This window comes from Polyodon spathula, chromosome 20 (assembly GCF_017654505.1).
Source record: "Polyodon spathula isolate WHYD16114869_AA chromosome 20, ASM1765450v1, whole genome shotgun sequence".
NCBI lineage: Eukaryota > Metazoa > Chordata > Actinopteri > Acipenseriformes > Polyodontidae > Polyodon > Polyodon spathula.
Window position 1 is genome coordinate 28933330 of NC_054553.1, and position 27553 is coordinate 28960882.

General features: G+C 38.2%; 1 protein-coding gene across 1 annotated transcript; it reads left to right on the top strand.

Annotated features, from left to right (window-relative positions):
• Nucleotides 1-1102: 1102 nt before the first annotated feature.
• Nucleotides 1103-25698, top strand: LOC121295464 (heparan sulfate glucosamine 3-O-sulfotransferase 3A1-like). The gene is made up of 2 exons (XM_041220099.1): nt 1103-1725; nt 24600-25698. The coding sequence occupies exons 1-2, from the start codon at nt 1103-1105 to the stop codon at nt 25219-25221; spliced, it is 1245 nt and encodes a 414-aa protein (XP_041076033.1). The 3' UTR covers nt 25222-25698.
• The last annotated feature ends 1855 nt before the right edge of the window (nt 25699-27553 follow it).

Consider the following 27553-nt stretch of genomic DNA (forward strand, 5'->3'; position numbering starts at 1 on the left):
CGGCTGCTTGAATTTTGCTTTTATTTATACTGGAAGTGGAGCTATACCTCAACCGCAGTGTGAAATTTGTGCACAAGTACTGTCCAATGAATGTTTGAAACCCTCCAAAATTACACAGACATTATTGTATACCACTAAATTGGCTGCATTATTTTCCTGTTATATTATTAATCTATTCTGTGTGCCAGGTTTGGCTTCACCAACATATCTATCACTAGACGTATACTAATAATTATTATATTATTATATTATTTTATTATTAGATTATATTATTATTATATTATATTATTATTATATGTTCCCTTGTAAGGTTTTTACTGTGGTATAAAATTTATTTTGACACTTCTGAAGACCGCCACGGTCAGAGTGATGCATGTGACACATTGTTGTCATAACGTCTAACCTCCTCTCTCTCTCTCTCTCTCTCTCTCTCTCTCTCTCTCTCTCTCTCTCTCTCTCTCTCTCGCTCTCTCTCTGAATAGAATCCTGACAGTGGTTATTAGGCTTCCTATTGGCCATCAAACCCATCGTGATGTCATCGAGAAGTTTGATCCAAGCAAAATACACGTGCGAGTTCCAGAATTGTAAAATTTGCAAAAGCGGTGGGAGCTAAACAGAGCCATGATAAAAAATGAAAAATACCCCAAATAACAAAAGCATCATTCTTTGACACAAAACTGAATCAAAACATATCTTCAAAGTTGGCTGACAGCTGGCTGCACAATGCAAACATTTGAACTAATAGCTTACTTGGTGAAAGCTATGTTTTAGAAAGAAAAACTTCTATAAAACATAACTATTATTATTATTATTATTATTATTATTATTATTATTATTATTATTATTATAAACTTCTGTAAGATAATCGGCTGGAACTAGGTGTCACTTTCACGTATTGTTTGCAATATTGCTACTGCTACCCGAAATATTACCTCAAAACGATCCAGGCACAACTTGGCACACGGTGCGCTCAGTACCTACCCAGCAGCAGCAGCAAATGCTAAATTTCGTTTGCTGTCATTATTTGTCATGATGGCAAGTAGACACGACAATGTCTCCCTAGCATGGCATTGCCCTCTGCTGAGACGACCCGCCGACTGTTATGGCATTTAGTTCAGTCTTTTCGGACCCTCTATCTCGGAGCATCTTCAAGAAAATCGTGGTCATGCTGTGCTCCTTGCTTATTTCGCTGTACTTTCTCTACTGCCTCATCGACTGCCGCACCATGCCTAGCCCTGTCAAGGCAACGGATGAGGACCTTGGGTACCTGGCTTCAGACTTCAAACAGGGGCAGTCGGTTCGGAGAAAGAGACTTGTACAAAAAATAATGAGGAAGCCGGAGCAAGGTATGGCAGGACGCAATTACTATTTTAACAGGGGTTTTACTAGAACTAATAATATCAACAGATTCCCCGCTGATGGAAAAGAAGAAGCCGACCAACATCACTTTAGATCTGCCCCGCGTATGGACTCTTCCACGAACTTTGACGCGTTTGCAGGGAGGCTGATTCTGGCTGGAGGTACAGGGAGCAACTCTGGCATCGGTAAGATCAGTCTTCTGGGTGAAGGGACCAAGAAGCTTCCCCAGGCGCTCATCATCGGGGTGAAGAAGGGAGGCACCAGGGCTCTGCTCGAGTTTATCCGGGTGCACCCTGACATCAGAGCCGTGGGAGCCGAGCCGCACTTCTTTGATAGAAACTACAACAACGGGCTGGACTGGTACAGGTAAGGGATTCGATCCAGTTCCTGTTAAAGACAAGGTAATCTTTGCGCGAATTAAACAAGCACCTTTATCTGACAGAAACCATATATGTATATATATATATATATATATATATATATTTTTTTTTTTTTTTTTTCAGTGAATCTTTTCATTAATTGCTTTTTACAAGTTTCAACGAGAAAAAAATGGTTCATTAGTGTAGCGCCTCTTACTGGTTAAAAAAAAAATAAATACAGTATAGTAAACCCCCCCCCCCACCCCCCCAGTAATATTTTACTAAAATGTCAATAGAAAAAATTAGTTTTATAAATGTTTTTTTTTTTTTTTTTTTAATATAATTTCAGGTTGCATGTAAACCACCCCCCCACCCCCATTATATAACCATTAGCTGCACAGGTGATAGGCCAGTTGTTTTTATACCCTACTCAGTAATATTTTACTAAAATGTCAATAGAAAAAATTAGTAGTTTTATAAATGTTTTTTTTTTTTTTTTTTTTTTAATATTAATTTCAGTTGCATGTATGACTAATGCACCACTCGTAATAAAATACAATATTGATGCTGTCCTAAAAAGTAGGCATTAAAATATTTTTGAACTTTTAAAATAACAAGCTAATACAAATCAAATCCATTATGTGCTGAGTTTAAATTCTTCCGAGGAAACCGCAGCTCATTGGAGGAATGAGTGAATGCTATTCAAATGTGGGTATTGTTGGTGAATGTTCGTTTTTCAAGAGTCCACTTTCAAATGCCGGCATTTAATCTGGTTTGGTTTAAGTGAGAACTATCTTAATAGCATTTCTACAAACATTAACAAATAAACAGCAGCATAGTGTTTTATTTGTAATTGATTTGTATTATTATTATTTTTATGGAGACCATAGACAAATTTATAGCACATAATTGTAACTATATTGTTTGTTATTGTTAGGTGTGTGGAACCCATATGATATCATTAGAAAAGAGTTATTTTAAACTTTATAAACAAATCGACAAAGCTTACAGAACGAATGCACTTCAGCTAGTTACTGTCAGTGTAGAGTCCAATAATGTTGTGCCCATGAATCTGAGAGATTTTCTAGAACCCACAATAGTGTGAATAGTAGACTCCCTTTACAGAATAGCCATATCATTATTATATTATTAGATTGATAGTTGGTGTATTTACTTAACACATTTAACTCTGTATTTATGTTGCCAGCATTTCTCTTTTATTGTAATGTAATGGGATAATCTGTTTCATATTACATAGCCTATACATCACAGCCATCAAACTTGTTTTTTCCTGCTAATGTTTTGTCAAAAAGCCACTAAAGAGAAAAAATAAATAAATAAATAAATTTTACTTTTTTTTTTTTTTTTTTTTTTAATAAAAGAAAGAAAAAAGGCCTAAAACGTTTCCCAAGAAGACCCAATTATGCGCCTTGGTAACAAACGCCAGTTAACCCTCCCAAACTGTAAAGGGAGCACACTTGGGTCTTTCTCAGGGACCTGCAGATTGATTTGTGTATTTCGTTTCAGATCGATCCTGTTTGTGTTCATTCACATCTCACAGAGGGGGGATACCGAGTCCAATCTCTGTATTTCCCAGTGTAATGTGCCATTCCTGACACCATAACACTGTTATTATGAAGTATTAGGTTAATAATGAGAGGCTACCTGAGTAATTTAGGAGTAATTCACCTTTTGATTACCTGTTAACAGCCCAGCTCTTTTCCAGGGGGAGGGAGAGAAATCGCACCGTCTCCTCCCCCTTCCTTTAAAAAATGGATTACACCCTCCTATCCATGCAGAGTCTGGGAGTTTCACACCCGCATTTAAACTGGACTTAAATTTGAGTCTTACGTCTGCTGGAATTTTCATCCCACCTGAAGTTTAATTTGGCATTTCCGACTGAACCTAGTGTGACAAAGTCCTGTTTGATTTATTTTACAGTGAAAAGTGATCCTTTTCTTTTCTGTTTACCCCTGTTCACCTTAGCCTTCAATGTCTTTTATCAGGAAGCTGACCTAGTTTATTGTCCAGTTTCCTAATTACAGGAGCCAAATAGACATGCTTCTGTTCCACCTTGCATTACTTACTAAAGGTTTGATAAAGCCAAGGAAGGAATATTGTTTTTATTTTCAAATGTTTTTTTTTTTTTATACGGATAACATTAAACTGCAAACACGTATACAGCTGATATTTTTCTGATGAGTCAACAACTAAGGACCACTATACTAAAACTTGTGCATTAAATATAAAACACTGTTGTGAAGTACAGTGAATTACCTTGGTTTCAGAACCATGCTACAACAAATGCAATAGGGTTGTGGCACAAGACAGCACACATTAGATTGCAGATGGCAACAAGGCATTCCAGTATCTTTTTTATTTTGCAATTTAACTCCAGCTTGACTCCAGTCTGAATATTCAATACTCTGTATCATTCCTGTATCAGGAGAGACGTGGAAATTAAGACTGGACCTAGGGTTTGAAATTCAGATGTTTGCTGGAAAAATGGCTTCATAAATTTTGCACTTCCAAACTCTGCCCTTACTGTGCGTCAGAACACGGAAATGCAGAACTTATGTGGCACTAGAGCGAATCCAATGTGCATTCTGTCCTTTCTGGTGATGTGGACAAGCTGCATTCGCTGGAACTCTAACAATACTCCAGTACAGTACCAGCAGCAGAATTAGAGACAGAGGATGAGAACAGGGGTTGTCACTGCTGGGTAAACCACATTTAAATAGCTGTGTTTTTCTATTTGTTTTATTTTTTTCACTGCAGCCCCTATAGCTTGAATGGTGTTAACACAACTAGAGAAGTGTTTTACACACTAAAGAGCTGTGAACAAGCGTGGCATGTACAGTACTGAAAAACGATTACCTGCATGATCTGTACATTTTATTAATTACAGTAAATGAAAGCAGTGAAACAACCTCTGGGTACTCATAAAATCAGATAAGTGTGCTATTTACTAATTGAGCTATAAATCTGCTGCATGTACCAGTATCCATATACAAATATTATATATAATTGTATTTGAGTATGTTTAATCAAGGTGGTTAGAATCAGCATCCATAAAGGTATGGTGCTAATTTAATTTCTTTGAGAGCACAGCGTTATTTAATGGCCTGCACTATGATTGCAGCTGCAAAGCTGTACTGGAATGCAGTTCACTGAAACTGCAAATTGAGAAATTGAGACATTTGCAGAGGAGAAATTGGTGGTATATATATATATATATATATATATATATATATATATATATATATATATATATATATATATAAACAGTAATTTAAAAAAAGCATGATAAGTGTTTATCACATTTTCCATTTCTCTTAATAAATGATTAGGTTTTAAGTTAACAGATCAGATTCACAGAAGTTCCACTTAATTTCCCTAATACTCTGCTAATTTAACACCAATTTAACAGAACTTTTTTTCAGTGGAATCGGACCTGGGCAGATTGTGCTTTAGACTGTCTGTAGAAGTACAGTATCTGTGATCGCCCCCCACCCCCTCCCTTTCATTCTCAGCTTCCCGATCAGTCTTCCACGCTGCTGCTTAATCACAGGAATACCAGCCAGTGGGGTCCAGCTTCAGTCCAGCGGAGAGCTTGTGTCAGGATACACCGTGTCTGGTAGCAGTAACTGTTGCCTGACCTCTACGTGGGTCTGCTTAATTAAAGCCAATAACGCTCCTTGTGGTGGGGCCTTTTTATGTCCCTTTCAACTTGTGCTTCTTTTTTCTTTCCAGTGGGTGCTGAGTGAAGGGATCAAGGATTTTTTGGAGGAGAATGAGTTCACGGGTCTGCAGGCTGCAATAATAGGGGATAGTCACTTCGGTCTGAACTGGACAGCCCGTACAGCGGCACTTGTTTTAAGTTCAGTAAATAGTCCTGGAGTCAAATTTGGGTCTTTTCAGCAAGCACTAATAAAACTCAAAATCTAGAAGTTTGGCTCTTTAGATGGTTAAACTGTTTGGTTTTTACCAAATCATTAGAGATTCTAATCTTTCTCTCAGCAACTTTTATCCTTGATATGGGCTAGAAGATCAGACTCATTAAAGTCCCATATGCTGAAATCTGCTCTCTCCACAGTGAAGCAGTCATAGACAAGTGCAGTGTTTCTCCTTCCCCAGGGGACCATCCTCTGAGGGCCGTTCTGTGCTGTGTTGGTGTTGTGGTTTTCTAGTGCTCACAACCTTGCAGAGACCACCTGAACTTCACTTAGTGACCCCAAACAGCTGGCCAAAAAAAAAAAGGAAATGACTCAGGTCCACTTGGTGTGACTGAACTGGTGGCTAAGGCTCTGTATCTTATTCCAAAATTCTGTTCTTTAAGACTGAAAAACTTTTTGAAACTAGCTAGATTCCATTTTAATACAAAAACAATGGTACAGTACCTCAACTAAGGATGTTTGAAATATAATACAATTTCAAACGACAGCCTACGTATATGTGACAACAACATAAAATCCAGTAATCTGATAGCTGCCTGCATTTTGTCTGATAAGCAATCCCATTTTTAAAAGGGTTTTTTTTTTTTTTCAGTAAGACATATTTCTTCACCCCCAAAGAGCTTTTGTTGTGCAAATATTTGGTCAATTTGAACTGTGCCCAGCATATACATTTCATCTGATGTAATGAAAGGTCTATAAAGTCCACATTATGTGCTGCCCTACTAATGTTACAGGCTTCTCCTCACCTGTTGTGCCCTGGAGTTTTTGTTTGATGCTGTCGGGCCGGCTGGATTAGTCCAAGCGAAACCAGCTAATGGGATAATTGCTCATGTGAAAGCACATGTGACCTCTGGAGAAAGGGGTCCCATCCGATCCCTGCACCCTGGGCTCTCGCATCACAGGACCTTGAAATAAAAAATAAAAAAAACAGCCGCTATTGTCCCAGTAAAAAACAAACAGAAAAAAAAGAATACAAATTCTGATTTTACAAGATGTGCGAGTGTAAATTTTTTCGTTTTTCTGTCTTTTCAGCACTGCTAGATGCTTCAGCTTTTTTAGTACAAACTTGAATAATGTGCGAGGGTAAAGCGTGTTTTGTACAATGTTACTAATTAAACTAGTTTCTAGGGGTACATTTGATCCCCCTTATCTCCACCAGGATAAGTCACAGCCTGATATTTTTAGAGCATTTTACAGAACCAGGTAATCTATCTGGATTGCATCATGCTTTCTTCAGGTGTAAATCCTGGATAACCGTAGTGCTGACAAAACAAAAAGACTCCAGCTGTGGCTGGAATCCATAGTCTAGGATGACTCTAGTAGTTAGTCAGAAATTGTAGATTGTGTGAAAAAATGTAACTGTGGTCCCCCAGGACCACTGATATTTCAGTGCATCTCTGTGTCCAGGAACCACAGATTCAGTGGCAACTCGAAACAAGATGTTAGTTAGAGGTATTTAACGTTTTCAATGTGTCACCTTATAGCATGGAAAACAACGACTCTTTATGCTCAGTCCTGCTGGGATTAATGCAGACATGGTGTTCAATTAGGGGGCTCTGTGTTTATGAAACCAGGGAAGTAGTTTTGAGGAAATCCAAAAAACGACACCAAGGGGGTTCATAGTAATAAAGAATGTACCTCTTGTGATTCATACGAAATGGTGCAAAACTCATCTCTTCATGTGAGCTTGTGTTTGTGTGAGCTGAACAGCCCAATTAATGACCCTCTCACCACTAGCACATTCCTCACGCCAAACACTGAACATTTCTATTTGAGTTTTAAGGATTCAGTTGCTCATTACTATTATCTGTATAGTATAGTGTTATAGCAACATGCATCTAAGGCATTTTTTAAGGATCCTTGTAATTACTTTGTAACGGGAGGATTACAATAGTGATGTTATTGTAATAAGCTGTATATGTTTTTTTTAATATAACTCCATCAAGTGAGGCTATTGCTGTCAGTTTCAGCATACTGATTATCTGATTGCCAAACCTCTTATCATACGTGTTTGAAAAGTAGGTGAAATGGGTTCTTCACCTGCTGAAAATATACTCATAAAGATCACACTGTAATTTCTACTAAGTGTTCATGCTTACAACCAATGACATCACATCCTGTACACACATGCGCACACGTACACACGCACACACACTGAGCTCACTGTGCACTTCAAGTTATTCTCCTCTGCTGGAACACAGGGTCATTCTTTCTGTATCTGACAGGTACAGATAACAACCCAGCACAGGATTTCATTCACTGTGTGTGTGTGCGTGTGTCTGTGTGTGTGTGTGTGTGTGTGTGTGTGTGTGTGTGTGTGTGTGTGTGTGTGTGTGTGTGTAGACCTTCTGCTTCTCAACGAGACCTACAGTGCAGTACAGCGGTAAACAAAGGGCTCCCTGTACAAACCACCAGCACAGGCTGGCTGCAAATGACGCCTTTTGATCTGTCCCAGCAGGGAGTTCTAGGATAATATTTTCTATTGTTTCAAACAGAGCTGGCGCTGGGAATCAAAGTTTACTGGCTTTGCGGCAACTTTAGTTTTCACTCAAAAGTTTTGAAAAAAAAAAAGAAAAAGAAGAGAAAACTCCTGTTAAGTTTTGTCAGTTGATAAAAAAAAAAAGGTTGTGCCTATCAGCCAGGACTGATTTAATCTGTCGTTTCATTTTATTAGCTGTGAATTACTCTGACAACATGTCATTTGCTGGAACGGTGATAAGGATGAACCGAACTCAAAGAAGACCCTTAGTTCTGTTTGGCTTAGAGGTTTGGGATATTTATTTTCGAATCACACTGAACAACCCTCGGCCCTATTCTTCAGAGGATATGCACTTAGAAAGAAAACGGGGCTCCCTTGCAATTACAAAATAACATGATACCCGAGTGAGAGCACGTGCATGTCGCCTTTGTGTGCCAAAGTGATTATCATGGATATTATTCTAAAGAGAATCTGCTGGATCCATTAGTTTCTCACTTCCTTTTCAAAGAATGTGCAAACCTCTGCACGAATGTGACCTAGACAGGGCTTTGCTTTAGCATCAGGTTTTGACAACATCGTGGCACTAGCTGTCGTCAGCATGCTGGAAACCCCCTTGGTAGGGTGAAAAGAGAAAGCAAGTATCGTTTTTCGGGGTTTTTTTGCCCTTATGAATCCCAGGGAGTTGCGCCACGTGTTTAACGACTGTTCTAATGGCGGGTGCTAATTGGGTTAGCTTGGGTTCATCACGAGTGAAAGGGTCATTGTTTATTATTAGACCATCCCGTTGAAGCAGGGCACACCTGCTGGCATAGAGGTACTGTAATCTCCTCCTGTCTCCAATCAGCTTCCAGAATTGAAGGCAAATCCATGAGTAGGTCCTTAGATGGTAATCTTCTGTATCAGGGAGGGGACGAGCTGATAAGCAAACAATGTCGGGATGGCAGTGAACAGCTTCAGCACCTCTCCCCGCTGCCCGACTTTGTCATCCTTATTCTGGAAGCAGTAATTAGTGTTCTGGTCTTGTGCAATAACCTAAAAGCTGCATTTGTACTGTAAACGGATAAGGTTTTTAATTCAGCCTCCTTGGTGTAGTCTATCCCTCTTGCACAGTTAGTAATGAGTGCAGTCTTAGATACAGAAGCCTACTGAGCACATACTATGAGCCCATCATGACAAACAGACTCTGGTAGAGCTGTTGGAAGATGCCAAAATGCTGTCTGTTTTCTGAAGCAGGGGTATTTATTGTCTGTGGAGCTCTAGCCAAACCTAGATGAAAACATGCTCTAGTGTGCACATGCTATTTTAATTATATTCTAGAGTACTGAAGTATTCACCAAAGTCAAACACTTTTACACCTCTGGCGTGGAGCTGGGGTGCCTTGGCTTCAGTCTGTGTGAAACATCATGGTTCTATTACGGATTTTTTTTTTTTTGGACAATAACAATTTTCCACATGTTTATGCAAAAGAGATCAGCATAACAGAGACCCCTGAGCCAAAACCATGATATTGTACACAGGAAAACCATGATGGGTTATGAGTATATATGGCATGTTTATATCATGATTTCCAATGAGCTAAATTGTTCGCCTCAGTGGATTTTCATAAGGGTGTGTCCAGAGTCCTGCTCTGCAGACTGCTTTGAATTAATAGGATGCAGTCTGGAAGAGAAAATGGTTATTTGTTTGGCCAGCTCTCCCCATGTAATAATAATAATAATAATATCTTGTCACTTATAATATTATTTTATTACTGCCCTTGGCACAACCCACAGTTCAGTATGTAATGCAACCTGTGTACTGTACCTCAATAGAATGTGTTGCAGAACCAGTCTATCAGACATAAGCCTGACCCCTGCTGGTGAGATAAGATAATACAGAGTAATCAGCTACTGTACTACTTTAAGTTGATCCTTTGTGTGTTGATCCTAATACTGAGCATGCTCACTGCTGCTCAGCATTGACGAGTCAAGAGTGTGAAAAGTCATGTGTCCAGAAACGATAATGTCCACGGAGAAGTCCATTGTCTTTCATTGCAACTTTGTGCAGAATGATTTCATGTTGAAAAGTAATCTGATATGGGTTGTAGATTGTTTGTGAAATTCCATTGATCTGAATTTTCACTATCAAGACATTCTTTACATTTACGTAAAACTGTGTTTTTATTCAAGAAATATTATCATTTGCATGTCAGTCATCATTGACTACAGAGTATATTGATATGACAGGATTACAATACACAGCATTTATAAACCCTTTGTTTTCATCAGTTCATTGTATGTTAGGATAGATCATTATTATTATTATGGGCTTTGCAATCAAAGTATTCTAAAATTTTAACTGTGTTGATTCAGCAGCAGAGGGACTGCCTCATGTTTGAGCAAAGCTACCTTTCAAGTGAAAGTCTGTGGGGTTTATTCATGTTATTTAATTTTATTTTTATGGATCCATGCTTTTCGAAAGACGGATTTGCATATTAATGGCAGCTGTTCAGACTGATTGGCTTTAATGTTTCAGGGATGTATAATAAAACAGCAGGAGAGATAGATTGAGAAATAATGAACCTGCACCTAATTTATCAACAATGAGGTCCGGGGAGAGACATTTCCCATAATGGGATTGTATACTCAGTCTGCCGAGGCAATCGGAATCCTTCAGACAAGAAGAGTGATCTAAAATGCAAAACGGGAATTAAACACAAGGTGAGCATTTTCACCGTTTCAGGTTGGTACTCGTTAAATACAAGCCTCAGTATTGTGCCACTGAATCAATTCCAATTAAAGTTTTTTTTTGTTCGATTAAGTGAAAGATAAATTGCTTTAAATTAACTAACTAGTAGAGACAAGTCTCTTAGGGGAAGGGTACTAGATCTGTAGTAGATTGGAAAGAGAACATTAGTGTTCAGCGTGCATGAAGTTCCATTGTTATCTACAGAGTGGAGGAGGCCTGCTGGGTTATTCTCCACCTGAACCGAAAGGGGTCTGTCTCACAATTACAGCATTAACCTTTTTGGAGCTGTACAAAGCACCCTGCATCGACAGCATTTCACAGCTGAACGCAACTGCTGTTTTATAAGACAGTGCTCCAGAGCCACCTGCAGTGTTTACCAGAAACACATGGCTTTGCCTTTGCTGTGTCCTTTGCTCGCAGCATTGTTTTTAAAACATATTCCCCATCGTTTTCATATCGTTTTATTCACACATCATAGGTAAATCAACTTGGGAAACACTTTTTTTCGACTTTTACTCAGTTTGCCAGGAGTAAGAAATTTCTTTCTTCTAATCATCCCAGCATATCCAGCTCATGCTTCCCTCATTTTTGCAGAAAGGAGTGTGATCTGGATACACTGCAATTCTAACACAGTCGAGTAAATCCTGAAAAATGTATTGCCCAGATCCATGACGCATTATTCAAAAATTCAAAAAGAAAGGTCGACAATATGTGTTTAGAAATATAATGTTGTGATGCAGATTACACGGGACACAGCAAAGGGAACATGTAATGCATTGCTTGTAAACTTTGCAGGGTGTTCTGCAAGAGGAGCAGTATATTCAAGACCCTTGCAGCGTTGCAGTGTCTGATTCTGAGGCCTAGACCAGTAATGCAAGAGGGTCTACTTTCTATTGTATCAGCCCATCGACACTTCCAAAAGGAGAGAGGTCCTTTAATCTCTGCAGTAGCATTCCTTCCATAGATTTGCAACGACAGGCAAAATTTGCCCCACAGATCCTCAGAAGCTGATGCTAATTCCTTAAATCATTAAATAGGGGATTATTGGTCTTTCTTGATGCAGTAAGTTTGAAAATCGCCGCAAAGCGCGGAGTGGCCACGATTAATAATTAATCAGCCCTATTAGAGGAGCTGCATTATTCACAGTGAGTTGGGATCCCCTCCATTAAGAAATCTGTTCCCTTCTGTGATCACATCCCCTCAGGTTCAGTATATACATTTAAAAGGCTTGCCACTGACCCACGCAGGTACATCTCTGGCTGTGCACGGAAGTGAATACACAATATTTTTATAGAAGGACTGTTAGGGTTTCTCATTGTATTAGATTTTCTTCTTCAGAATACTTCAATTTTAGTGATATCCATTACAAGATATGTATGAATGGACCTTATTGGAATTGCTACCCAAAATAACCTTCAATCTATTAGATTTCTATCCCAAAAATGCATGAGTTTTGTACTGTGTGTTTTTTGTGTTATTACTCAAAACCTGAATATACAAAGAGGACAATCCATTGCTGCCACACTAAGCTAAATTAATAGCAGAGCCTTTAAGGAAGGTTTTTGTATTGGAATCATTGCCCAACTAAAGACAGGATCCCTGGGCTGACTTGCTGGCTGTCTAACACATACAGATACTGCAGCTCTCTAGTGCTGCATTCATAAACTATTAACATGGATTATCAAGGGTGCAGGGATAAAAGGTTAGCCTTGCGGAACAGTAACCTTGAGGCATAGGCTCAAAATACTACAAACACTTAAATAAATCAGAAGCCACAAGCAGGATCGTGGAAAGGGCATTTTTCTATTCCCTGTGGTCTGCGATGGGTCAGCCCAATAAAGAGCTGCTCCGAGTGATTGGGATTTATAGGCCCTCAAACTAGTCATTGTAATAACTTCCTGTTTCCGCTCCACTGTTTACTGTGTGCAGAGGAAGGCAGTGGATTCAATCAGATTGATTTATTTTCATTTGCTTATCGCATAATTAATGCTACCCTCGCCCACCACCCCCTGGCGACCATAATTTCATTACATAAACAATTTAGAGACATTTATTAACACAAATCACTGCTCAGGCGCATGATTTAAGGTTTCCCTTTGCAGTGCCTGGGATCTGGCGGGTTGGCATTGCCAGCCTGCAGAGGTCTTTTGGTTATTGATAGTGGTTATGTACAAAAGAAGAAGAAAAAAAGTATTTTTGGTGACAACTGGGGGTAATGTGTACCATTCAGAGAAATGCTGTGTGAAAAAATTGTCTAAAGAGGCAGGACCCTCTGTCAAAATAGTTCACATTAACAGAGATACAGTTGGTTTTCTGGGTGCAGGTACAATGTTTAGTGAGAAATGTAAGCTTTGCTTTAGACCTCGTGTAAGTATTTTCTTTTTTTTTTCTATAACAAAAAATAAAAATTATAATAGCCCCTCTGAAAGTTTACCACGGTATTTTGCAGTTTTACCATGATTTCCCCATGGTTATACTATGCACTTACCATAGTTCAATAACATGTTTAATGCATGTGCTTTACCATACCTCGCTATTCTTTGAAATGCTTACCTTTACCATGCTTTCGCTGTGTTGTATTACACTTTGCTATGAGAAGCTGTTACAAGGGACTTTCTGTTAGAAGCACTGACTGTATGTCAGAATCACCACATTCATTTCTTTATTTCTGAGTGATTTTGTAATAAAAAAAGCTTACGATAGCTTTTACTATTCTATTGAACAGAAATTCAAAACTGATTTGATCTGGTCCCTAAGCAGCTTTCCCCTTTTGACGTGCTTCTCAAAAAGACATATGCTGTGCAAAATTATTGATTGACTTGCTTCCCCGGGGACATTTTTTAAAAGCCACAACTTGCCAAAGGGCCATTACAGCTTCTCAAGCAACAAAGCCAATCTCAGGGTACTGACCGCAAGAATCCTAGTGGAGCTACCCTACCGAGCCTGTCAGCCTGACAGGAGGCAGCTGCTTATCGAAACCTCCATTCATAAGAACAGTTCAAACCTGTATGGAAATTCGTCTCATGAGCCATGCTGGATATGGCCTTGTCAGCACTTGGGTGATAGACCTCCAAGGGGACCCAGCTGTGCTTTGGTGTATGAAGCTGGCTTTGGGCTAAAACCCAGGGAGGAGAATCTGCCTTGCCATGGTTAAAACGCCAACTTAACCCTTTAAAATTTCTCATGGTATATTTTCACAGTAATTTTGTGTTTAACCATGATTTCCCATGCTTGTACCATGCTTTCCCATGGTTCCCAATAATTTGCCATGGTTCCCAATGATTTCCCATGCTTGTATGTGCTTTACCATGTTTTCATTATGATTTCCTGTGCTTTGCTATGCTTTAATGGACTGTTTGCCACAGAAAACTGTTATAAGTGAATGTCCTGTCTACTTTGCAGAGATTTCATGGTTTTTAAACTATAAAGGCATTACTGTATTGACATTCTTTTTTCTTATTTTTTTAATACTACTTAGATTTGTTTGTTTGGGAGTAACAGTTTTTATTTTCTTATCAGATTTTGTATTTTATTTTAGTGTCTCCATCCAGCTCTGCCCACTGCCACTTCACTTTGGATTGTACCCATGTCTTGGTATTTTTTTTGTAATGTGCCCCACGCAGTTCCAGTTGAAGTACAGTAGATTTGATCCTCCCTCTCTGCATCCCCTGTTTAATCAGCGCTCTCGTTCCGTTAATGTGTTTTTTAGACCATTGCATCAAGGTGAAAAATAATCCCATGATTGCTTACGTGAATCATGTGTATTTTCCATTTACTTTCCCTCTGTGATATTGGAACAGCTTGGTTCTAATCACCTTCTTATCTGAAATGTGGTGCGAGCGCTGGGTGAATAATGGATAGGCTCTACAGAATTAGGACGTTAGCTGACAGATAATGCAGGAAAACAGATGCTAGGGACGCCCTTCCATAACAAGATACAAAATACCCCAGCTTGCGTGTAAAAATGTGAAAATGAAGAGACATCCTTCTTGTAGATAGGAGAGGTCTACAGAGAGAATGTTGAAAAGCTGTTTTCCTTCTCCTTTTTATTCTAACCCTTTGAAACAGCTGCAAAAAACAAATCTTCCACCTCAGACATGACAGCTCTGAAAGTTGCTTTGTTAGGCCCTCAGGATCGGTAGTTATCTTCATGGACTGCAACCTCCTCTGCCAATCAGTTTTGACGAAGTCAACTAGGATGTTGTTCGGAGGAACTGAGCTTGTTTGTTGAGAAGATGAAGACGCCTGATTGGTCCGTGGCAATGAGCTGATGAATGTTTAATTGAGAATCGCAAAAGCCATGCCGATCAATGATCGATTAATCAATCAATTGCTAATTGTTGCTTCTCTGGGATTCACAACAAAAATAGTTTCAGTCACTGAAAATAAGCTGTTTCTATAATGTATAATGGAAAGAACTGCAATACAAATCGTGTACAACATCCTAATGTAATTAACAACACACATAAATAAATAAATAACTCGACCACTCATTTACCGAGCAACTGCTGTTACGCTCAATATATAACAGTAAGTAATATGTGTCAGATTGCTTGTTAAATATTAAAAAATAGGTTAGGCACGATTATGATCTTTTACGATTACGATTTATTGATCTTTTGTAATAAAGGATTATAAAATATTTCCTGCTTTGAGTAATGGGGTTATGTAGAAGCAGGCTCTGTAAGTGTTTTTGACACACTAATCATTTGTTTTGTATAACATTAACATTTTTCAGTTTTGGTAGATTTCTGAGGTGTGGCAGCAGAAAATCGTTCGGAAGTGAGAGGTTTGTTACTCGAGGGCTCTTCAGGAAAAGCTTTTATGGCTTTTTTTTGTTTTTTTTTAAGATTTTTGGTGTCATACAGAAACAGGCATGAGAATGTGAATGTGTTCAGAAGCCAAAAGGACTGCTTCTCCTCAATTGTGAAGAAAGACATTTCTCTTAGCCTCGCAAAGCTGATGTTTATTTCACATCTTGAATGACGTGGCCGTGTGACATTTTTCCAACTGTCAGAACAAAGCACTTGAAACAGGGTAATAATACCATTGGATAACTAGAAATAATTACAGAGACAGTTTAAATACAGTAAAGAGTGTGGAGCAATTTGTTATTTTGATTCGGTTATCGATCAAAAACATGCACTCTGTTTATATGGGCTTTCCTGAAGTCCTTTTTCTCAACTAGAGGTTAATTGAATCTGACTCTAAATAAGGTCTAAAAAAACAGTTGAGCAGTCTTTTCTTCATGATCAATTCCAGATAGTTTGGTTTCAGATTTGATATGTCTTGGTATCCTATATGATACCCCCACCCCCACCCCTGCCCCCGAATGGTGTTGAACATGTTGCATTGAACACATTTGAAAGGTTTATTACCTTTATTAAGTTGCTCCAGATCTTCAGAGCAGGTCTCTGTAAGACAGTTTGGGAAAGCTTTAACATTTAAAAGTGCTGTTTTTGTTCATACCCTTTAGATATTTCCTCCAGGGAGATAACAGTGCACCTGTGGTTTGCTGTACGACTTGTGTCATCTTTACAGGGGAAAAACATTGTTGGCGCTTTATATTTTAGTATAAAAATAAATACAAATATTACTGTGAAGGGGCAGCATCCCATGAAATATATAAGAAGAAAAGGTTTCAGAATTTGTTTTCAGCGAAGACATCCAAAGCGCTTACTGATAGACATGTACGATCACAAACTCTACAAATACAGATCTTAGTAATACTCAAAAGATTTGTAATTTGCTGAAGCAAGCCAGTGCCGAGCCCAGATACTCAATACAATAGGCTAGTGCATTGTTTTTAGTTCATGTTTTATATAAACATGGTTTTGTTCCCATTAGAATCTGCTTGATTATTGGAAGTGATAACTCGCATTATGCCTCTTGAAAACAATATATTTGTGTCAAAGCAATAACCCATATGCTGCCTGCAGATAAAGCATGGTTTAGAGCTTAATTTATAACACTACTCTCTTAAAAGGATTATACACCAACAGGAGCATTGCACTGTATCCTCTTTGCAGAGCGTTAATAAAATGCATTAGAATGACATCGCTGTGGTCCTTTTTCAGCTAAGCACACATTGATTGGAGATGACAGGAACAGTTTTCTCTGGACCAGCCAAAGTAAATAATTTGTTTGTCTTCCAGAAAATGAGCTGATAAGCAGAGTTTTTCTCTTCTTTTACTAGCGTTTTTCATAACCTGTACATAGACTTTGAAAGCCTTGCCTTGGTCCAGCACATGTTGAGCACTCACATATGAAAAGCAGGTGCAATTTGAACTGCAGGAAAATAACATTGGTGTTTCTACATGTTTTCTGTGGTATACAATGAATAAAGAAAAGCAAACTGCAGTAAAGCATAGTAAAACCGCATTTAAAGCATTGGTATGGCACAGAAAATTCCAGAAAAGCCTAAGAAACCATAAGAAAGCTCAGTAAACACACAACACACAAACTCAGCAAAGCTAAAGCTAAAAATCAAACATAGCTACTAGCAGTTATAATGAACAGCATGGGGAGAAAGGTATAGAAACATGTTTGGAAGCTCAAGAGAGGGAAGGGAATTTAATTTCTTGAGCAGATGTTTTATTTACCCCTTCCCTATCCATTTTATTCATTGCCTTCCTTTTAAAACATCCATATGCTTCTGCATTACCAAGACAGCTTAATGTTCAAGAGCATATAAAGGCATTAAATGACAATAAAAAAACACTACAAACAAACAGTTTACCCATTAAATGACAATAAAAAAAAAAAAAAAAACATGCTAAAACTGGAGAGGGATTCATAACATATGTTTCAGATCTACCTTCGGAGATTGTGTCCATGGGATGAACTTCTTGTGCCATCTCCAAACCAAACAAGTAGGGCAGGCTAAAAATCTGATCAATTTAGACAGAGCATTTCTGCTGAAAATCTAACTGAACCAGGGAAAAACATAAAACATTATATAATTGCAAAAAATTGACGTGTCGTTACTGCAGTTTACCATGGTGTGCGTGCATAGTGAAAACAGGAGCTGAAAAAAACTCTCTTAAATCTCTCTCTTAAATCCCATTTGGATAATCCCAAGGGTTTGAGTAAGGAGACAGCTATGGTTATGGAAGAACAGATCAAGCATGCATTATGCTACGATCCTGTTTCCACAAACCTGAACCATATTTCAGCACTGAAGCGCAAGGCAAAAGGTTGATCCTTCTCGGCTTTTCACACAGCCCCATTGATGAACCCTTTCCTCTTGTGCTTTTCTGCTTGTCCTGTTAAGAGGGGGTAAATAATTCACAAGCTGTTTACTACAAAGATACTGCTTGCTCTTCCTAACCCTGGGACTGGTACTCTTCTGTGTAATGTGCATGCTACATGAAAAAAATGCTGATACATTTAACCAGTGTACTATATCGCACAGCAAAGCTTGCTCTGTATACAACATTACATTACTACCTAAAATGAGAACGGCAAAAACTGTTCCAGCACTTCCGGTACTTCATGTTGTAATGTGCTTATTTTTTTGTTGTTATATTTTATATTTTCTTCAGTGTTTGTTCTGCATCAGTGCCACTGAAAAAATGTGTAAATATATGAGAATAGCACTTGCTAGGCAGGGTAGTTTCCTTTCAGAGGACATGTGCACCACATTCCACACGCCTAAGCAGCCATGTTGTAAGTTACAGTTGTATCGTGCGTAGCTTTGAGTATTGTAAAAAAAAAATAAATAAACTTTATCCATGCTCCATGTATTATTAATTTTTTTGGCTGAAAAATGGCTACTACAAACAAAAGAATTAAAGAGGATGCAGTGTGTCCATTGCTACAGGAATATAACCTTTGTGACGGAAACATATACGGAAGCTGAAACCATGGAGCCAGCACTTTCACCCAGAGCACCTGCCCTGTCACCCCACTGCAACCTGTACGTACACTTGGAGAACCTTCCCTTGCACCCCCAACCCCTTGCCCCAACCTGTGTGCACCAGTGGATGCGCTGTATTGTTTATTGTTTTGTAAACCTTTTTGTTTGGGACTGCAAGCCCACTGTTTCTTCTCTGATACCATTGATGGTGGAGGGGATAGTTTCCTAAATAAACAGGACTGTAGAACTGTAGTACGTTTGTGGACATTCACCCGTTCACACACCACTCAAACCCTGACACTGCCAATGAATTTCCTAACTTGGAGACGTGCACTGAAAATTGCTTCGCTATTTGGTACCACATATTGTTGTTAACGGTTCTTTTCCAAGCTTAGACAGGCAAAGAATCGCTGGCGCACCAGATTAACAGATGACAATTTGCAAGGGGCAACATCTTCAGTGCCAGCTGATATCACAAAGCCCAAGGAAAACCCCTCATCCATTATACTAACACAGCTCAAACAGCGGGTGAGTTAAAGTTTTGTTTTATTCTAAAAAAAGTCTCTATTTCTGTGCTGTTTTTAACTAAATTAAGTTTTTTTTTTAAGTTGTGTGTGGTCCTTGATAGGAAAAAGGTTCCCCACCCCTGTTCTGTAGAGTAGGGCGAAACAAGTTTGTTTTTCCAGTAACATCTTAACGAAAAAAATTAAACAGCGCTGTTTTTCATCAGCACGATCAAACAGAAAAAAAATCAGGCCTAAGAGGCTTGAGGGATAATGTTCGCGGAATAGTGGTTTTAAAAAAAAAAATCAAATGACAGAAACCATAGAAATGACTCATTACAATTATAGATAACAACCATTAGCTCATTGTGAGAGTGAAGGGTTGGGAATCAGTGCATGCTCACTCACTTTCCATTGATCTCCATTGGTGCCATCAGTGTGTGGAGCAATGTGTGAACAGCTGGGAGGCAACCACAACAGACCCACAGGTCTTCACAGCTTACATTCACCTGTTCTCCAGTGAGTCAAAGGCGACTAACCACTGCCTGCCTGGAAATACCCGAGCAAGGCAGTAATGTGCTCAAACACCATTACCCTACAGTGATACCTTGAGCCAGTTGATGTGATGGTCCTGGCCAGGTGAAGCATTACAGTGTTACAAACTGACAAGCTAATAATGCAACCCCACAGGCATGCCATTATAGACCCTGCAGTCATTATCCCAAATCATTGCGGCCCGCCCCTGGGATGTTGACCCGAACTTGAGCCAGTGACCTGAAAAATGGCTGCAAAGTGCATTCTTCATTGCTGGAAGCAATTCTGTTTTCTCTGCAAAGACATATTGAGCCAATTAAAGGATTATTAGGCCATCGGAATGACCATTCTTTTATTTATAGCAGTGTCAATGGCATGCATTTGAAACTATAAGCCAGGGCTGTTGATCCTTAACCTTTTGCTTCTGTGTTTTTGATGTAAAGGCCTGCATGCAAATAGTCTGGCTTGATTAATAGTATTCTAATGAATTTTATTTCATTTCATTTGCTCATCTGCGCAGTTTAAAGGTGTGAGAACAAATTTGATTGGCTGCCTTGAACAGTGAAAGAAACGAGAAACTGTTCGATGACAACTGGCATCAGTTAATAAAAAACAATGCAACTTTTAAACCTAGAGAAATTTGATGTCAAATGTGGTTGTATTGAAAGTTAACATCTATGAACGGGAGCGTGCAATCAATTAACCCATTTGGTGAATGGCCAAAATTCCACACCTGTATTTGTAGGTGTTGGATTTTTACCTCGTCCCTGCCAAACTTAAATTCAAATAAACAGAACTGTGTTTACAAAAACACACCCACACACCATATGTACAAAATGGCCTGTGCATCTAATACAGGATGCATGTATTTGTAGAAATCTGTTTTCATTCAATATGATTACTGATGAATCAGAAACACCTGCAAGATCTTCAAAAATGGTAGAGAATTCTAAACTATGTAAGAAGGCAGTTAAACAAATGGCAGGTAATTGCATGTTAAGTGAGTATTAAAATTAAGTTTATCATTTTATCAGGTTTGAACCTTATACTCAATCTACAATTACAATCTGGCTGTTATACAAAGCAGGCGTCACAGGAATTTGACTGCCGTTCTTTATTGTTAGCTCTTGCAATGTGAACAGGGAGCCTCATTTTGTTGCAGTAGTTAGCATGGGGCTGGAATGACCAGTTGACACTGTGTGGGCAAGAGTGTAACAGGGGTCAACGCTTGACTTCTCTGGCTCACTATGAGCATCTGCTGACCACGCACATGTTGACCTTGTGTGACCTCTGTGTCTGGTCATCTGAGAGTCCTGAAAACCTGGTGTAGAAGCTGTGCATTTAGCAAACCAGCAGCTTCTGCATGTGAGACAATGACAGGGAGACAGAGAGCGAGTGAAGGGACCGGGGTGGTAAGGACTGTATAGGCTTTTGGTTTTGTATGTAGCCCTGTACCCTGGGGTCCACAGACAGCCAGTAAGGGCAGCTCTGGCTGCCGTCAGAGCAGTAGTACTATAGCATTATAATGTCTCCACAGTATCAATTCAGGCTTTAGGTTATTAACTATGCAATTTCCCATAGCTAGCTACACTCTTACAGCTTAAAAGCAATATATTTCTTCATGCAAAGTCATTATTTATATGGGCTGCTGTTGTCTCAAAAATATGTCAGTATGTTTTTTTTTGGTATAAATCAATTGTCTTTATCATTTTTCTTATTTTAATATACCAGTATCTTTCTTTGATGCTAAAAGCACATATATATGCACACAAAGAAAACCCACACATCTATGTAAAATATATTATGCATGTGTATGTACAAGAAAATTATATTTAATAATAATAATAATAATAATAATAATAATAATAATAATAATAATAATAATAATAATAATAATATAATAATAATATAACTACACTATACATTAATCCACATTTAAAAAAAAAAAAATTCCATCTGTTATGGTGTGAAACCCTAAAATTAAACAATTATTTGTTATTTGACTGGAATTCTAGTTGGCCGCACATCTACATTCCAGACTTTTTTTTTTAATCAGAAAAAACCCTGAAGCTGGACACCCAGGCGCATGCATTGTAAAGGGTGCTGTCAGTTTGTCACTTCCTTGCTGTAATCGTTATGAGCAGTTGTATGAATAATTGAAAGACATGTTCTGTAGTGTTTGGATTTTAATGCCCAAGACTTTGGGGGAACTAAATGGCAGAATACTGACGTAAATCATTCAGAAGCTGCTTTTATCCACTTGACGCAGGTCACTGTCCTGAAAAGTTGGTATGTACAGTTTGAATTAGCCTCTTTCCTGCTGTCTCTTTCTGCTGGAAAAGTCCAGCGGACCTCTAGGGATGCAGAAAACAAACTGTAGCTAAATTTCCCTTTTGCAGTAGTTTCTTTTTATTATTATTATTTTCAAATTTTAATTGAAATTCAAATTTGTTTAAATTGTTTTAAGTCTTTTTTATATTCCCTTCAGTCACAAATTTGTAATTTTTAGAAATGAAAAAAAAAAAAAAAATTCTGTGATATAATTGGGAATATAAAAAGACTTAAAACAATTTACACAAATTTGAGGTATGGCTTTGTGCAAAATGGTGCACAAAGGCATACCTTGAAACCTTTACAAATCTGTCAGATTTACAAATTCCACTTCTCTGTTTATAGTGCTGGAAAAATATAACAGCCAAAAAGCAGGTCCTGTTGGCTATTTCACATTGGTCTGTTTACCTTGATGTGTAATTATATCTCCAAGATTGAACAGATCTGTGACATCAAATCTATAGCTGTAAGGGATTTCCCAATTGAACTGCAACTATTGTTTCGATAATCAGATAGCCCCCTATGGCCTCAAGGGTCTATTCCTCTGAGTGGGGAAAATAATGATCCATTAAATAGTGTCATTATGGTTGAGACAGTACTTGATAGCTTGGATCAACTGCTACTGGGAGGTTTTAGTAGATCATACGATTGGGCTGTACTAAATGTGGAAGAATAAAATAATTTACTGAGGCTCATTCAGCTAATCCCTACAGCTCCCATCTACATTTAATTTCATCCAGCATAGTCCCACATCATGTACATTTCGTCTACATGGTGGTTCCATAAATGCTATTATACCCACCTTATGTTTTTATTATAATTGAATACCTTGTGTGTAGGCCGTCTCATATAAGTTAATATGTTGTGTGTTTCTTTTTAATAATAATAATAATAATATCTTTATATAGCGCCTTTCATAGTGGACCACCATCACAAAGCGCAATTACAGATGTAAGCTGTGAACTGTGCATTATATGCAGTTACTTACAATAGGACATTGATTTAACATCTCACCCGCAGGATGGAGCACAAGGAGGTTAAGTGACTTGCTCAGGGTCACACAGTGAGTCAGGCAGTGGCAGAGGTGGGGTTAGCCGGTGACCTTCTGGTTACAAGCCCTGGACTTAACCACCTGACCACACTGCCTGCTTATTGTACAAAGGATGTCATCTCGTGCAGTTTGGGTGAGAGGACCTCAAAACAAACTGATTTTTGAACATTGAATTAGGTGTGGTGTACTATGTGTTCACGGGATGAATATTGGCAAATACTTCAATCTGATTGGTTGTTTTCTGATATGTGATTTATAGTTGTTATAAAAGATGTCATCTTACTCAGTTTGGGTTCTGGCTGCCATGAAAAATTATATATAATAAGAGACACACTATGTATTAATAATCAGAAAAAAAAGATTGTACTCAGGAATGACTATTATACAAGTATTTTTACCTTTGAATTGTTTTGTGTGTTCCATGCACAAGATACACGCATACATTTGTTTTCTCTCTTTATTTTGTGACTCGTAGCTGATAAAAAAAAAAATAATACGCTGACATTTTCTTTTCACTGTTGCCTCATATAATTATTATTCTTTGATTAATTATATATAAACCCTGGGACTGTCAAGATGAAGAATAGGGTACAAAACACAGCTAAGTTGAAGGCTCTTTGTTAACGCCTAGCTTTGAATGGTGATTCAAGTATATTTAAACTGTCTGTTCTGCTTCTACCCAGCTACGCCTTAGTCGTGTGACAGTGCTGAGAAATGCTGACTAGAAAACATGTCTCTGTGAGAATAAACTCCGGGGAGACAATCCACATGAATCAAGCTCTATAGCGTTCTCTAAGGGCATTGAGTGCACAGCTACATCCCTTTAGACAAATATAAGCCAATATTATAAAGCTTGCAAGGTTTGCAAATATATAGTACAAGTACCTAGTTAATTCACTTGTTAATCTACAAATCTATTACCGGCAAGTTTCCATTAACCTATAGGTATATAAACCTATTTCGCAAATTCAGTCTTGCCATGTTTTCAAATTATCACCTCCTCCCCAACCACCACCACCTCACTCACAGCCTCCAGAGTGTCCGGACTGAAATGTAAGACTTAATTGTGGAGAACTTCTCTCTAGTGTTAGAACAGTTTAGTTTCTTGTACTCATGTGTATAATAGATCCCATCACAAAGGCTCAACATCAGTACCAGATCACGTGAAAACCAATGGGAAAACCATCAGAAAATTGTCAAGAAATCGAGTAAACAAGACTGGATTTATTAAAAAGGAATATAATCTTATTCATTTTCTTACAAAATGAATAAATACATTGAGGAATACCAAATATTAAATTTGATGCCTGTTGTTGGCAAAGTAAGGACAATATTATATAAATATATTGATATAACTCACTTTGATCAATGTCCTGTCCTGTCAATGCCCATTCTTCCCCACACCCTGTTGTGTTAACCCAGCCTTCTCTTCTCCCCCTCAGAGACCTGATGCCGAAAACCCTGGACGGCCAGATCACCATGGAGAAGACCCCCAGCTACTTTGTAACCAGCGAGGCCCCGGCCCGGATCAGTGCAATGTCCCGGGACACCAAGCTGATCGTGGTGGTTCGGGACCCTGTCACTAGAGCCATCTCCGACTACACGCAGACTTTATCCAAAAAGCCAGACATTCCCACCTTCGAGAGCCTGACCTTCAGAAACAGGACTACGGGGCTCATTGACACTTCCTGGAGCGCCATCCAGATCGGTATCTACGCCAAGCACCTGGAGAACTGGCTCCAGTACTTCCCCATGAGCCACATCCTCTTCGTGAGCGGGGAGCGGCTGATCAGCGACCCGGCCGGAGAGCTGGGAAGGGTCCAGGACTTCCTGGGCCTCAAAAGAATCATCACGGACAAACACTTCTACTTTAACCAGACCAAGGGCTTCCCGTGCTTGAAGAAGGCGGAGGGCAGCAGCAAGCCCCACTGCCTGGGCAAAACGAAAGGCAGGACCCATCCCAACATAAACCCAGAGGTGGTGCAGAGGCTCAGGGACTTCTACAGGCCTTTTAACATGAAGTTCTACCAGATGACCAGCCACTTGTTTGGGTGGGATGACTAAACGGACAATTTAAACGCCAGCATAGACAATTAGGATATATGGGATGTAATGGAACACTATTTGATGGTATCAATGCTGGGGTTACAATACTTAGTTCCCTTGGGATGTGTTGGTTTCTAATTGGTTTCCCTTAGCTGAGCCAGGGATATTAAGATTAGATCAAAATACAGTTGATCTTCCACAGAAGCAATGTTTTCAGACAGAGATTACCAAAATAACTAAATAGCCTTGGAAACTACTACAGGACATAATATGAAGCATTATTCTCAAAACATATATGAATATATTGCACTTACTGGTATGCAAATTCTGTACAGCCCTCAATAATATATATTATTTAGACTTTACAAGTGAAAGCTCATGTAGAGTAAACTGGCTGAAACACTGGCCTTCAAATTATTTTGAGCTGAGCAAAGATAATACAATAGTGCCATTAATACTATACTGTTTTAATATAGTATTTATTCCATGGTAAACATAGGCAGGTTGGACTGAATGTGAATTCCATTCAAATTCTCCAAGAATGGGTTCTCAAATCTGTTAAGAAACAAAATTCCATATCCGATATGTGTTCGAAAAGAATAAATGATAAAAAATACATATATATATATATATATATATATATATATATATATATATATATATATATATATATATATATAGATAGATAGATAGATAGATAGATAGATAGATAGATAGATAGATAGATAGATAGATAGATAGATAGATAGATAGATAGATAGATAGATAGGATATATATTATTATAATATTCTTTTTTGGAACTTAATTTAAAGTAAAGCTATGAATAAAGCTAAAATACTCCATATATTTTCTGTATGTTATATTAGTTATATAATGTTGTTCTTCGAAAGGTTCCCTGTTTTGTACAATTGTTTTTTATAACAAAAAAAAAAAGAGAAAAAAAAAAAAAAATATAATATATATATATATATATATATATATATATATATATATATATATATATATATATATATATATATATTATGGCGTTTACATAAACTTGTGGTGCTATTTTCTGTATGTTATACTGTAATTATGTTTTTACTTAATTTAAGAGTTTTAAAAGAGAGCACACGTTTAATAAAAAAAAGAACGGGTATTTATTCTGCGCTTTGTCTACATGTGTTTTTTTTGTTGTTATAGTGTCCTAAAAGGGATCATTGATATAGGCTACATGTTCCTAACGGCCCATTTGTGTAACCTGTTTAATATCCTACTGTGTGTGTTCTGAATGATTCTCTTTTGTCCAACAACTCACAGAAGCAAGCAGCTTGCTTAAACTATTTCTCTGGAGTAAGCGCTTTGGTTTTTGTTTCTTAGTTTTTTAAAGTGTGGCTGTAAAAACTCCACATAGGAGGCTCCTGTATAATTTATAAACCACAGCCTCTTGATGGCTCAGCACAATCCTATAATGAGAACTGTATTGTGTACTGCTGTTCATGGAAATCATTACAATGTAGACTGCGTTTCATTATATACCGAAACAGCGAAGTTTGCCTGTAACAGCAAACCACCTAGGTACAAGATTAACCACCGAATCACTGTGTGTCCTTGGAATAAGTCATTTCCCAGCAGCGAAATGGTACAAAACAACATCTTAGATAGGTTGGTAGCTTACATTTTTTCAGTTAAAAAACAGCCTATCATGTTGCCGAATATTGATTAACGGGTTTTAATTTATTCAATCCTTAACACAGTGCCGCTTCCAACAAAGATTTTCCACTTGCTGCTTTCTAGCTTACTAGGGTTTCGGTTTGTTTTTGTATCTCACAAATCTCTATGGTTCTGCTCCTTTATAGCGTCTCCGCCCTTCTGAACACTTAGGAAAGGAGAAGAAAAGCTGCAACATGTTCTTGGAAAAGTCTTACCACAGTTTAGATGAAATTTCCAAAGCTGGGTGGCCACCTGTAATAGAGCTAAAACTAAGTTGTTACAGAGAGAATGTGGTTAAGGACTTGTGGACCAACACCCAACCAGTTATTACACAAACATTCAACAGCATGGCTACTTGAAACATCATTCCCGTCACACTGCACTTTGAGCGTTCCATTTCTTTTTTTCGTTTTAATAAACTCAACTTCAAGATTTGATAATAATAATAATAATAATAATAATAATAATAATAATAATAATAATACAAAGCAGATCATTTCTTTCTCAGTAAAAAGGCAATTCCTGTTAATGAGTGATTAATGTAAGCAGGCAAACCCCTGAGTGAAAGAATGTGAGGCGTTTTAAAAAAGAAAATCCTTTAATGTATCCATAACAGTGGGCTGCAAGATTTAGGGTAATCCGGTTTTTATCACTGAA